This window comes from Columba livia, chromosome 3, assembly GCF_036013475.1.
Source record: "Columba livia isolate bColLiv1 breed racing homer chromosome 3, bColLiv1.pat.W.v2, whole genome shotgun sequence".
Classification (NCBI taxonomy): Eukaryota; Metazoa; Chordata; class Aves; order Columbiformes; family Columbidae; genus Columba; species Columba livia.
The window spans coordinates 65,451,606-65,466,404 of record NC_088604.1 but is presented as its reverse complement, the minus strand read 5'-3'; the positions used below and the strand labels follow the sequence as shown (position 1 = coordinate 65,466,404).

The following is a 14,799-nucleotide window of genomic DNA, read 5'->3' as shown; positions in this document are numbered from 1 at the left end:
CCACCACCACCAAAGTGGAATTTTTGCCTTACTGAACACTATTTCACATATTTAACAGTGAGATGACATCCTGAAATTATTTTTTGTTCATCTCAGAAACAGGAAAAACAAAACAAACAGCCCCAAAATGCAAAGCAAAAAATAAGATGTCTTAAGCCTGGTCATTTTTCTTCACAACAGATTGCTGTCATGAGTAATAATTTAATATTTGAACAGTTACTTGCTCAAAAATATTATCAGAATTTTACATCATCATCTGAATATGCCCAGATAGACCTTAACATTCATTGTGGTAAGAGAGAGAATGGCCACCCAAAGGTTCTCAAGAGATAAGCCTGAAAAGTAAAAATATCAAAACATAGATTGTGATAAGGGGGAAGGGAAATGGATTGATGAGCTGAACCAACCAGTTTTAGAGGAACTTTCAGAAGCTGCAAATTCATTTCTGAAACAGAACAGCAGATTTCCATGTGCATTCAGGGGAAAGAGACCCCATTTAGTATCAGGCACATTTTTTGTTGTTGTTAATGTAAAAAATACATTCTTGTCCAAAACACAGTTTAATTTATTAATTCTTGATTACTGTAATGATAATGGATACTAATAAAAACCAGTGGCAGTAGATAAGAGGACAGAAGAGAGACTGTTCTCCTCTACTCACTCAAGAGCAGAGAGGAGGAAGAAAAGACAGTTACTTTCTTAAACAGCCAGTGGGACGTAGGTGACAAAGCGCTACAGCAAATAGGAGGGAGTTAAATATACTAAAGATGAGTAAAGGTGAAACCTAAAGATTATAGGCACAGTAAAATTAGAGATCTTAGACAAAGATGACAAATTAAAAGCTTTTATTTATCAGGGTCTTTCAAAAGACCCATCAAATTTTCTAGGCACATTTCCCAAAATAAATAAATGCAAACTGTAAACCAGCAGGCTTTCCAAAGATGGTACAATCCTAGCAGATTATCCTGTCATCAAATCCTAATCTCCCCCTCCAGAAACACCCAAAGAAGTACATTGATTTTGCAGATAGGAATGAAGGTCAAAGCCATGTTCTGAGGAACCAAAAATGAAAAGCACCTTCTTGAAGCAAGCGTGCATATTTTACAGGAATATCATCGCATCACTTCATAGCATGGAGATGTTAAACTAGAGCACCCAATTGTTTTCCTTATTCAAAATCAGACATATTGCTTGACTGACACATTAACAACAACAACAAAAAAACCCCACACAAACAAACAAACAAAACACAATAAAAACCCACACAAAAAACCAAAACAAAATACACAAAGAAATACACCAAAACTTACCTCTGGCTTCGGAACAAAGGCTTCACCTGGAATTACGAAACAGTTTTTAACAGTGCAGAGGTGCTGAGCCATGATGGACAGTCTGCTACGCTGCTTCCCCCCTGGATTAGCTATGAGTCTCTATTGAAGAATCAAAACATGTACATCAGTTCAAGTGAATTGACCAAATGGTCAGTTATATTAAAGCTTGATTTTTAGTATAATCACTGGCAAATAAAAAGAAAAAAAAAAGAAAAAAGAAAAATATTAAGAACTTGTATCAAGTTTGTGTCCAGTTTATCTAGATACTTTTTTCTCCAGTGTAGCAGCATTTCACTAAGTCACCACATGCTGATTTACAACCTCAGTCCTGTAATCAAATACACATGAAAAGGAGAACCTTGAACTTCTGCAGAACTATATGAATGTCTAAAGAATTTTGTATGGGCGTAAGAGAAAACTAAACCTATTCTGACTGCAGGATTCAAAGCAACTCCGGCTGACAGTATTCTCACATCCTTTTCTTCCACTGTTTCTGTATCAAATATTACTAATTTTTTCTCTTTCAAGATGAAACACAGCTCCATGAACTCAAAATCAGATAGAAACTAAAATTTCTTCATTATTAACTGGTCTATGCTTACAATATATGCAAGGAACCTGGATCTACTTTACATAAATTTAGAATACCTAACAGTAAGAGAATTTAATAAAGCTCAATTCAGTAATTCTCTGGTTTTTCCAAGATATTTCTTACAAAGACTATCAAAAAAGTAGTCTGGACAAGGTTTTTCTACACTTTCATGACCTGGCAGGAAACATTCTGTGTGTTTTGCTAGCACAAACCAGATTTAAATATTTAAAGCACCCAGTAAAAAAAAAGTCTCAAATGGTAAAAGACTAACTATGCAGAAACAGAATTTTGAGGATTCCTGTTCTTATTTAGCACTACCTTAACAAAAAATAAAAGATGAAGAGCAATTTGCATATCTGGTAACATTTCTACATCATGTAGCTTCAAATGAAAGGCCTACTCATGAAATGCTGCCTTACTTATTAAAACTATCCCTGAAAAATAAAATTAAACATATTGCTGACATTTTTGCTGAAGTTTAGTTTGTTTATTTTTTAAAACAACTTTCCTGAAAGGCAGTTTAAGTACCGGCATATAATAAATAACATACTTTTCAATTACTTTTCAAAAAGAAAGTTCATTGATTCTTTCTGCCTACATCAGTATTTAAAACTACCTTCATTATTGTTTCAGAGGATGTGTATTAAAAAAAATAACAATAATCTGCCATCGGTACTATTCTCTGAAAAAAAACAGGTTGCGAAGTCTAACAATGCAATCAGACAGGCACTTCCTTAACCTCTGCAGTGGAAATGAAACAGACCTAATGATAATGCTTGCTGTGCCAATTCAAACAAGACAGTCTTCACTTCTCACAAAAGCAATCTAACAAGCGTTCGGCCGTTCATTCCTGCTTCTAAGCTACAGAAGAGACAACTTAACATCCACCCCTGGACACTAGCATCTTAAACCAGTTCAATCACATCATCAGGAACATACCTGTGCATGGCACTGCTCAAGGAACACAACAATGCTGAGAACACACTCATAGAATGGAATCACAGAATAGTTTGGGTTGGAAGGGACCTTCAAAGGTCATCTAGTTCCACCCCCCTGCAATGAGCAGCGACATCTTCAACTAGATCAGATTGCTCAGAGCCCTGTCCAGCCTGGCCTTGAATGTCCCCAGGGATGGGGCATCTACCACCTCTCTGGGCAACCTGTGCCAGTACTTTACCACCTGCACCGTAAAAAATTTCTTCCTTATGTCTAACCTGAATCTACCCTCCTTCAGTTTAAAACCCCTTGTCCTATTGCAATAGGTGTTGCTAAAAAGTTTGTCTCCATACTTCCGTAACCTGACCTGTTTTTGTAGGTTTTTTCCCCTCAGTTCTCAAAACTTACTTTGTTCCTTTTTTTTCAAAACATGGATACCATCTGAAACTGCACTAAGTAAACCATGCTGGAGTTTAGCTAACTAGGCAACATTTTTTCATCTGCCACTACAATTTTAGCAAGGCATGAAGCAAAACAAAGATTCTGAAACCTAACCTGGAATACAATCAAGGTAGTACCTGGCATTTCTTCTAATGCTCCTCACTAGTAACCACTCTCAATGACTACCTCAGGAACAACTATTTGTTTTGTTCTTCAGTATGCTATAGCATACAATTGTGCTTCTCAGAAACATATACTAAAACTCCATTATCAATGAATCTGCAAAATCTGTCACAGGAATTGACATGAAGAATTAGACCAGCAAAGCCGGCCATGTAAAGGAATATTAAACACATTTTAGTACACAAGTCACATGCTGCAAAATATATATTTTTTTTTTTAGAACATAAGTATTTATATTTAACCTATATCAGTTATGAAAACATAATGGTAATTTTTCTTCTGTTTACTGCTCAAAAATCTGAATAATTTTCCATTTTATTAGCACCTTTTGCCTAGCGTTCTAAATAGACGGCAGGGTTAGATACAAAATGATTAAGTATTCCGCTCTTCTAACACACTTGTCTCCTAGATCTCCAACACTTTAGCATCCACCCTCCCAGCCTGCAGATCACGTTGGCAGAGGAGTTCACGCAAACTACTCTGCGCAGTTTTACTCAAAATTAGACACTGACAAAGATTTTCTAGTTAAACTGAAAAATGACTCATTTTAATGGAAGTGGGCCAGGAAGTACCCAACCCACATGGCACACTTTAGGCTAAGCACTGGGGAAACTGGGGCAAGGTTAAAATTCTTGTCCAAAAAATAAGTAATAATTTTATGAATTTAAACTACTGAGAGATAAAATGATTTGCTCGACACTTAAAAGTGCCATTTTTAATGCTGTGGATATCTGACTATGTCCTCCTTAATGGGCCTCAGAATTCAGTATATAAAATAACTGCTGTTTTTTATCAACAGTTTTAATCAATTTAAGCAAATTATATCAGAACTACGTGGTCTGTAGTAACAGATCTACACTGACATAACTCATGCCAAAGCAGCTGTGTTACAAGGAAACAGAGAAGCAGGAAACTACCACCAGCAAGAAATCCAAAGGTATTTTCTGCCTGTTATACTAGCAAAAACGAGCTTGACAACAAATAATATAGCATGTTGCTTAATTTTCTTACTGTTAACATCAAGTTATCCTAATTGATTATAAAGCACAAGGCTCCATTCCATGACAGCATCTTTCCCTTCTGCTCATCTTATGGCATATACACTGAGACTTTGTTTGACACTTAGGCTCTTAACTTCATAACATCCAGCGAGGACATCAAACTTTTGAGTGCAAGATATTTTCCTTTCAAGAAAATAAATCCTCAGATACATAAAATATCAGTAGCAAGTTATAAAATCATAGAATGTTCTGAGTTGGAAGGGACCCACAAGGATCGAGTCCAACTCCTGTCCCTGCATATGACAACCCCACAGTTCACACCATGTGTCTGAGGGTGTCGTCCAGTCTCTTTTTGAACACTGTCAGGCTTGAGGCCGTGACATCTCACTGGGGAGCCTGTTCCAGGGCTCCACCATGCCATGTGAAGAACCTTTTCCTAATGTCCAACCTAAACCTCCCCTGGCACATCTGCTTGCCAGATTCCAGTCACCTGGGACCTCTCCAGATTCCAGTCACCTGGGACCTCTCCAGATTCCCAGGAGCACTGAAAAATCATGGAGAGAAGTCTGGCTATGACATCAGCCAGCTCTTTAAGCACCCTTGGATTAATCCCATAAGGCCCCATCAACTTGTAGGGATCTAGCTGGAGTAGCAGATCTTGTACAAGTTCTGGATTGATTGGGAGTTTATCGTTTTCACAGCCACGGTTTTCTAACCCAGGGCTATGGGGATCCCCAGGTCCATCATCGGTGTTGAAGACCGAGGCAAAGAGAGCATTAAACGTCTCAGCTTTGTCTATGTCCCTGTTAACAAGGTGATGATGCTCATCAATTCATGGGCCAATGATGTTTCTAGTTTAATTTTTGCCATTAATGTATTTTAAAAAGCCTTTTTATTGTCCTTCACAGTACTGGCCAGCTTTAATTCTAATTGAGCTTTAGCAGCATGCACTACCTCCCTGCAAGCATCTTCCCTGTAGTCCTCCCATGTTGCCTGACCTTGCTTTCACTGACCACATAATTTCTTTTTTCACTGGATTTCAAGAAGATCCCTACTCAACCAAGCTGGCTTTTTGCCTCACCTGCTAGATTTTCAGCATTTTGGAATTGCCTGGTCCTGTGCTTTTATTAGGTGGTACTTAAAAAACAACCAACACTTGTTGGCTGCTTTCCTCCTATTAGAAAAGATTTTGAACCAGACTGCTTCGTGATCACTGCAGCCAGGGGAGCCACCAGTCACCACCTCTCCCATGAGACCCTCTCTGCTAGTGAGATGCTTTAGGAATCTTCTGGACCTGTTGGTGCCAGTTGTGTGATGTTCCCAGTAAACACCTGGCAAGTTGAAGTCCCCCATAAGGACAAGGGCAGATGACTTGGAGGCATTATGGCAGAGCACTATAATCTGCACGTCACCAATGGTGTATGTGGCTGGTTACAGCTATATAAAGTACAGAGTGCTTTTAGGTTCTCGCTCAGTGCTAGATCAATTTTTTCACTGCTGTCACAAAACTTTGCATCTCACCCATCATCATTTTGCATTTTACATCCCAGTCCATTAACCATATTTTGCAACACAGTCTAATCTCAAATGACATGAAGTCAGTCCTTCTGGAAAACAGATCTGGATTTTTTTAATGCCTGAAACCACATGAGCTCAGAACTGAATTAAGAAATCTGACTTATTTCATACCAAATGTTTGTCCTTGGTGTTCTCTAAAGCCACCTACTGGAAACACTTCAGTACTTGTATTGAATCTTGAATCTTGCAGGGATAGAGTAATGACAGCACAATACGGTCTTCTACGACCCCAAAAAATGACAGCAGATATGCCACTTGCATATATAATTATACTAATTTACATATCAAAAAAATCCACAACCATTTTTTTCCTATTAGTATTTTTACTTTGAAAGATTAAAATTAAAACAACACACATGTTTAGGTTGCACACAGAAAACCAGATATTTACAAACACTGGAGTAAGTAGATGGAAATTCTGTTTTCAGACTGATGTGCAATTCCTTTTACTTTTTTTTTTTTTTTTTAATAAAGCAAGTGAGATGTGGGTAAGAAGCTATACTGCTTTCATAAACACAAAGCAAAAAGTCTTCCAGCCTCTATGTTATGATATGTTAATGTAATGGCAACAGAAGTAAACTGTTGAGTCTGAAAGCATTGTGGACTAAGTCAACCTAACATCAACTGATCCAGAATTAACATGACTACATAGCAGACCAGTTTGGCCTTCTTTAAAAATCTAAAATCTAAAATCATAGCAAGTCCAAGTGCAAATGGAAACAGAACTCAAATGATAACTTTTTACAGACACAAGACTGACAGCAATTCATTAATAATTCTGATACCAAGTATTGTTCAAAAAAAAGTCAGTTTCCATGATCTGGACAAACATTCACTGTGTTTTAAGTGTCTAATCACAACTGGAAACAATGCTTACCTTCCATTTTCCTGTATTTCAAGGAAGGTGTCTTTTTAAAATAATATTTTTAATTAAGAGGGCAACAGAAGTAACTATGAGTGTATTTCTTGAGATGATTAAAGGGTAAGGCAAAACTAACTGATGAAATGGTGAATGAATGAATGTGAGAGAACAAAGATATTTAAAAACAGAAGAGTGCTGTGGAATCTATTCATATTGAAGAAAACAGACTTCAGAAAAGAAAATATTAAGTACCTCAAGGAAATATCTCCCTCCGTAAGAAATTTTAAAATAATAATATTTATGTGCTATGGAAGGATCAGTGTAGATTATTAACTCAACATGAAAATTCATAATTTACAGCCACACAAACTAAAAATTGAACCAACTCTCTCCTCTATTTTTAAAGCCTACTAAGTTTGGTCTTGCACTTTTAAACAGAAGGTTGCATGTCAGTAAATTTTTGTTCAACTTAGTATCTGTAAAATTTTGAGAGAACACTAATATCTTACCTCTGCGACTTCTTTTTGAAAAGTCAATGTCATCTGTGTCCTGCCATAAATAAAAGGTCCATCCTTTTTGGAAACATTTTCAAGCCATTTGATTATTAGAGGAGTTGAAACACTGAATGGTAGATTCCCAATGATATGTATATCTGGTGGCTCTGTTAACATTTGATAACAGCTGTCAAAAATTTTTTTATAAGATTTTTACCATGAAAGAACACATAAGAAAGATACATGCACATCAGCCTAGACTTAAAATATTAAAACAATTTTTATCATGCCACACCAAAATTATGCCTTTCCATTTTTACTTGTCTTACACTGACAAAACTGTGTTACTGTTCTCAGCAATTAGTTGGAAAAAAGTGGTTAGGCTTGGTTCTCATTTACATTTGCCTAAATCAGCAGCTTTCAGCTGATTTCAGGTGATTTCCAGCTGATCAGTAGATTTCAGCTGAGCTACCCCAGAACAGCAAAACTGTGTTTCCATTGGTTTAAACTATGACTACTCTCTGTCCCCTTCTAGAAATGGAGAAAGTTAGCTCTTCTCTCTCTTCCTACCTCCAAAATGTACCAGAAGAGAGTAATAGCTGCACAAGGTGAACTCTCAACTATATCACCATACTTAAGACCAACTGAGAAGCCTTAAAAATGAAATAAACCAAATCCAAATACTAACCATCGTCCCAGTTCTTTTTCAAGTGCTTTGGAAAAGCTTTCTCCATCTTATATGTCAGGATATCTCCATGAACAATGCACACTTTTCCTGGAGCTGCTTCAGATAATATCTGTTTGTAAGCGAGCAGAATTCACAGTGAGTATTAACCAAACTGATGTCCAGTTTCAGCCACAGCAGGAATGAAAGCATTGCTATAGCTTCAATATACAAAAAAGCACAATAGCAGTTAAAACTGAGCACACTATTAGCAAGTATTACTTTCAAAAAACAAACACTAACAAAAAAAGTTTAATGTGTGATTCTGTAAATGCTTCCTATTCACAGCTGTACAATTCTTAACAGGGAATTTAAATCTGAAAAGAATGCCAAGAATCTCTTCAACAAGGATAATTAACAAATCCCAGGCCACTAACAGGACCCACCTGATTTAAGTCATAACACAAGCAGTAGGTTTTGAAGAGTTTTTAGATCCATTACCTATGGAAACAAGGCTAATGTTGTTTATTCTGTCTCCCTGCAGCTGTAGGATCTGTTATCCAATTTTAGCCATATGTGATACAAGGCTGCAGAAATATTCAGTGATTTTTAATTTTACATAAAAAACGGGGGGAAAGACTCTGTTAATACTCCCTGTAGTAGTCTGAACTCACACCATTAGAAACCAAGGAGTTCCTAAAAATGAGGGAATGAGTACCAGCAGCAGTAGTGAGAATCTCAAAAATGTCTATCTTTTTAGACATTACAAAATCCACTCTGTTGTCAATTTCTCCGTACCACTTCTGCAGCTTACCTAGTATTTAATAAAGGCTGAAATGCAAACTCAGAAGCGGTCATACTTTGATGACCAACTCTTTAATTTCTGGTGTCAGTTTATACAATCAAAATTAGTTACGTTTTTTTTAGTGCTGTAGTCACCTTTTCTCTTACGGTATGAAACTATGCACACACAGTACAATTCAAAAGCAAAGTCAACTTTTACAAAGATAACATTGGGGATATTTATTGTTCCTAAGTCAGAATAATGAAAAACGGCTTAAAGAACTACTTTGCTTTTGCACAGATGTCCAAATCCATGAACAGTTAAGTGCTAGTGGCTTTGCTGCTGAAATAAACCGTTCATCATCATTAGTTCCATCTTCAGTCTGAATCATGTTTATATGTTCAGGGATACAGACAGCTTTTAGAGGTCTTTGAGCCAAACAAAAGTGCTGCTTTCTCACAATGTTCACAAAATGTTTGCATTATTTTTTTTTTTTAGTAAAAGGCGTCTTTTTTTTTCCATCAAAATGGCCAAATTTTGTGTGGAGTGCTAAAAACCAAACGAAAACAAAGACCTCAACTAAAAACTAAGTGTTCCTACATATTTTAAGTGCAATTATTTCCAAATAGAAAAAAGAAATCTAACCTCAACTCCAAACCACAAGATTTTTCAGCATTACACTAGCAATTATATGGCATAAAAATTCACTAATTTGCCACAATTTGTCAAATCTTTCTTTGAAGCTGTTATAAATGCTATAACAGGATGAAAGATAATGCAAAAATCAATAAAGTTAGAAAATAGCATAAGGGGAATCAGACAGCTGCCTACACAATAACGGATTATTAACATGTTATAATGCTTTTTAACAATAGTTTTCATGTCAAGAAGGGTTTGGGGTTTTTTTTGAGTAGCACACTGAATATTATTGAGAACTGCGTCTAATTTGTGAGCAGAAAATCACAGTTGTATATTGCTAATTTGAAATAAACACGCAGAAATCCACTGAAATGGTCTGCATTTTAAAGCCAGTGTATGCAGACACACAGCTCCAGGAGATTTTGTGCACCAAGCACATGAGCCAGGTTACTCTTCATCATACAGATCCTCTTGTTCTACACACACAACCAAAAGGGCATGAAGAAAACATAAGGAGCATAGTTTAAAAAATAGCATTCCTGTAGGAATTCTACATTCAATCCATTCTCTGGCTGAGAGTGCCATTTCTCTCCTCATAAATCTTTCCAGCCTAACAACTATTGGGGCATAGGGCATTAGGGAGGTTGCGATTCTTTAAGAGCGAGACAGAACTGACAGGATCTCAGCTTGAGTAAACTGTTACTCTGTACACATATGTTCTTCACTATCTTTCTGCTTTGCAGTAAAAAGGATCCCAACTTCAGTTTTGTGACAGAGACCACAGCCTGAAAAACAACTAATGAAAAACGCTGTACGATTTACATCAGTGATTTTATAAGTATCTGAAGAGACATTTTTAAGTAATAGTTTCCAATTGTTATTTTAATATCTGACATTTTCTGTTATTCAAATCTCAAACCTTTTATAAGCATTTGGTTTTGACAGGCCTTTTAATGGGAAACTAGAAAAAAAATAGGTATTAAAACCCACATTATCACAAAAGAAAGATTGATTCTGTTAATGTATGATCTTACTTGGAGGTAAAAAAAACAATACCATATTTAACACAAATGGAGGCAACATATTTCTTGTTCACTCACATTTACTGTTACTGAGTTATAGCACCTTTATATTCAATAACCTTATTCAGACATACTTATTTCTACTGTGAAGAGGTTGCTAATTAAAAATAATGACTGATGTTAATTCACTTGCATAGTAAGAATAATTACATACCAAAAGCTCATGACAGACCCTGAAAAGTACACTTTTATTCAGAGAAATCTGTTGTTGTGGCTGTGTTGTGGAAGACTAGAAAAATTGTCTAAGTACTTAAAAAATCCTGTTAACTAAAATATAATTTGATGTCAAATTTTTTCCAATCCCAAAACAGTTCTTAAAATTTAAAAGAAAAACGCAGATTTGCCTCACTCAAGAAAAGTGAAAATATTAAGTTTTCATACTTCATGAGGTGAAGAGGGCATACTATAAATTATGAACAGCTAATTCTACTAAGATATAGCTACATGCATATTCAGGTTTAAGGATATGCACAGTTTCATTTGCATTTTGTATTATTATTATTATTATTGTCATCCTACAAAGAGATGGTATCAGCTCCCAAGCTCCACTGCTGATTTACTAAAGAAGACACAGTGCAATATAAGGAAAGCACTCTGAATTTCTACAATTTGAGGTTGCAGAAGCACAAGAAAACAGTCAGATCTAAAGAGATTTTTGACTCTGTTTTTCTTGCTAGATTGATGCAGCCAAATTCCATAAACATGTAAACTTAATAGTGACACAAGTAGATGGTATTTGAAAAGTGCCACAATGGCTTGCGTACTTAAAAAGAAAGGACCAAATATTTAAGAGTTCTTCTTTTGAAAATGTAAAATAAATGCTTGCTTTAATCTTCTATAACTGGATATTGATCCACATTAAACTATATTAACTGGAGATACACATTCACAATTTTATAAGCCTTAAAGCATAATTATTAGGATTAAAATGAAAAATAAGACAAAGTGACTTTATATTCAGCCTTCAAACTACTATTTCAACTGTTAAAGTATATGAAACATCCCAATACGAAAAAAGCAGGCAGGCCTCAGCCTTAACTTAGCTGCAGGATCAGATCCTGAAAATACAAAGTGTATTTAAATGAAAAGGCATATAAGAAAGCAGGAACAATTAGTGTTATACAATGTATTTCCATCTTCAAGCAAATGATAGCTGTGATTTAAGCCAAAGAAGCAAACCTATTTTCAGTGCTAAGATCTCAACAAGACACTTGGAACCTTTCTATATTTTTAAAATATTCTTAACTAGTGTTGTGGATGCATGTACACAAACTATTCTCCAGATGGTACCTGCAATCCTGGAATAAATCGAGGATCTTTTTCAATTAAAAGGAGTTGTTCAACACCAGCACTGAGAATGGATCTGGTAATTCCTCCTGGCCCAGGTCCCACTTCGCAAACATGGGCATTTTTCAGCTCACCAGCTTGTCTCACTATCTTGTCTGCAAGATACAAAGAACATACTAAGCCTTTATTCTCCAACAGATCCAGCTCACTAAGATAAACTCATTGTTTATTGTTAAAGTCCAAGTGTGCTTATCTCAGAACAGACACAAACAGCGACACATGGCAGCTACATGATCACATGCCTGCTAGAATGGACAGGATTCATATTTGTTTCATACAAGATACACTGAACTGTTTAAAAAAGACTATTTTCAGTTTAATCTCTTTAATATACATTGTTGCTCATTACAGAATCAAATAAAAAGAGGATATTACTTCTCATCTGTAAGCTAGCAGTACTATTCTCCTCCTGCAAGCAAGGTGTTCAAGGTCCCAAAGTCTCACTACATATCCTTATGAAGTTATTCCACTACAGTACCTCTGTTTTGAGGAAATTTAAGGAAGGAAAAAAGATGCAGTGAAGCTGTACCAAGATTACAATACGTAAGAGTTGGAATACAGGCAATTGGTAGTTAAAGACAGTGGGGTAGTTGAAAGATGAGGAAAAATACCTGTACATAAGTTGAAGGATACAACATTAGAAGGCATTATAGCCAGGAAAGAAAACAGCTGACTTAGAAAAAAAGAATTAAAAACGTAGCTAATGTAACAAAAAGATCATTAGGAAGCACAGAGAGAAGGATGCTGAGATAAATTATGCTGCTCACTCCAAAAAAAAATAAAAGAAATAGCTGAGGACTTGTCTATTTGTAAGGCTTTACTTGCTGCATGCAGACATTTTCATTCCAGGGTAAGACTCCAGTTATTCCAGAAGCAGAACTGAATTTCATGTTCACAGTCTAAATCTTTATCAGCCTGAATCTTCCAATTTAATCAAATAATAAGCTACATGAAGCTGGCACTGCATTTATTACTGCAAAACTTAGCTACCACTAGGACAGTAAAGAAATCACTGATTAAACAGTGACAGCTTTGTCACCCATTACCAACATGAAGCTGGAAAAAACAAAATTGTTCAGAACAATGTAACTGGTTCAAAAAAGCTACATTTCTGACAAACTGAGACAAATGACCTTCCTAGCCACAGCATATAGTAAATTAAATTGCACAATGAGTTACAGTACTTTCTATGATACATAATAATCTGAAAAAATAATCATTTTTTAATCAGGCATAAACTATCATTGTAGCTGGATGGCAGATGTACTACTAAAGCTTAGACATTTGCATTTCAATCAATAACCCATGTTTTATATAAGAATATACTTTGTACCTAAAAATTACTCTGTAATTAAAAAAAAAAATTCCAGGAATTTACAAGTAAAATCAATTTGTCTAAGCTAAAACTACTTTTAAAAGAAGTCTTTAAAGGTTTACCATTGAGCTGCCATTAGTTTAATAGATGTCATCATGCAATCACCTCTTTAGCTAGAATCTGGATTCTGAAGAAAACCAGGACACATGTTTTCTAGTAGCTAAAAATATTATAATATTTAACCTGTCAATCGCAAATCCAGTAGAAAGTTCTGAGAAAGTTGTTTCTGTGCTTTAAGGCGAAAGAGTTTAATAATCTCTCCAATAGTTGGCAGGGGAGGCAGACGGAAAGCGGCAACCTTTCCTGGAGCAGCCATAAGGCAAAACTCTCGTTCCTTCCTCCTGAAGAGACATTGAAAAGGTGATTCTAGTATATGTAATAAATTCTAATACGCTTAATATTAAATACTAAGTTTACAACCTGAGACATTTCACCACACAAGTGCTAAATTTTAGACATCAGTATTTTGACTACTGTATGAAGTGTTTATGTAAGTATGTACTTCTGGGCTTTGGGCAACAGACTCTGCCAAACCCTCGCACAATTGTTCAGTGTCAGTCTTTCACTACTTTAGAAAGTGATTATTAAGCTCGAATTCGTGGCGTCGCATAAAGACAGCACCCTGAGGAAAGCCCGCCCTCTACGCTTTCGATTCCAACGGCCCCATGGCAGGGCCGGCTGAGAGCAAAGCCGCGAGGCGGCGACACCGGGGAGCGCTCAGCGCCGACGCCACCTGACGGGGCCGGGGGCAGCGGAGGGAGCATGAGCCGCTCCTCTAGCCCGAGCGGCGGCCGCACGGCCGCTCCAACGAGCAGAGGCCCGAACCCCCCCGCCCCGCCTCCCCGGCGGCCCCTCCGCTGCCGGCCCCGCCAGCGCTCTGGCCCCGAGAGGCTCAGGGAGGCCCCGCCCACTGGCCGCTCGCGCCCTACGCTTCTCAGCCCGAGGAGCGGCGCCGCAGCGCGTGCTCTCGGTGACGAGCCGCGGGAGGCGGGGTCGCGCAAGGCCCAGGGGCGGGGAGGAGCAGAGCGCGGAGCCGCCGCGCACACTTCTCCCCTACGCTTGCGAGAAGGAAAGCGCAAAGCAGCCGCCCGGCAGCGCCGCGGTCGCTTACGGTGCGGAGCGGAAGCTAACCCGGAAAAGGAAGTGTTTCTCTTCTGCCTTGGTGTGTGCGCTAGAGCCGCGTGCGGCTGTTCGGCGCTTTGGTTGGCTCTGTCCGGGGAGGGAGGGTCGCGCACGCGCGCCAGGGCAGGAACGAGCCGCAGGCGCTGTTCCGAGTGCGCATGCGCGGTGAGAGCGCTGCCCGGCTTTGGTTGTGGCTCCGTGCGGTCTGTGGGGAGCGGGGCAGCGCTGCCAGGTCGAGGCGGCAGCGGAGCCTTTTCCGCGGACACAGTGTAAACATTTTCAGAAAACTCTCGTTTGCCTGTGGCTGCCTGCCGGAGGGGTTCCTGCTGCCTCCCCGCGGGAGGGCCCGGAGCAGGGCCCCGCGGGAA

The 14,799-nt window shown here is 38.0% G+C and overlaps 1 protein-coding gene across 5 annotated transcripts in view; it reads right to left on the bottom strand.

The window, feature by feature from the left end:
• TFB1M (transcription factor B1, mitochondrial) overlaps positions 1–14,552 on the bottom strand; it is a 32,756-nt gene extending 18,204 nt beyond the window's left edge. For 2 of the 5 annotated variants that reach the window (XM_065057338.1, XM_021294777.2), the window contains exons 1-6: positions 14,367–14,430; positions 13,493–13,650; positions 11,878–12,029; positions 8,107–8,215; positions 7,434–7,585; positions 1,311–1,430 (exon numbers count right to left, since the gene is read on the bottom strand). In XM_065057338.1, coding sequence (XP_064913410.1) covers positions 1,311–1,430; positions 7,434–7,585; positions 8,107–8,215; positions 11,878–12,029; positions 13,493–13,625 — 666 coding nt within the window. In that variant the 5' untranslated portion in view covers positions 13,626–13,650; positions 14,367–14,430. Of the gene's footprint in view, positions 1–1,310; positions 1,431–7,433; positions 7,586–8,106; positions 8,216–11,877; positions 12,030–13,492; positions 13,651–14,366 lie in introns of all 5 variants that reach the window. The other 3 variants (XM_065057337.1, XM_005507661.3, XM_005507662.3) reach the window with 3 other exon arrangements.
• Positions 14,553–14,799: the final 247 nt, after the last annotated feature.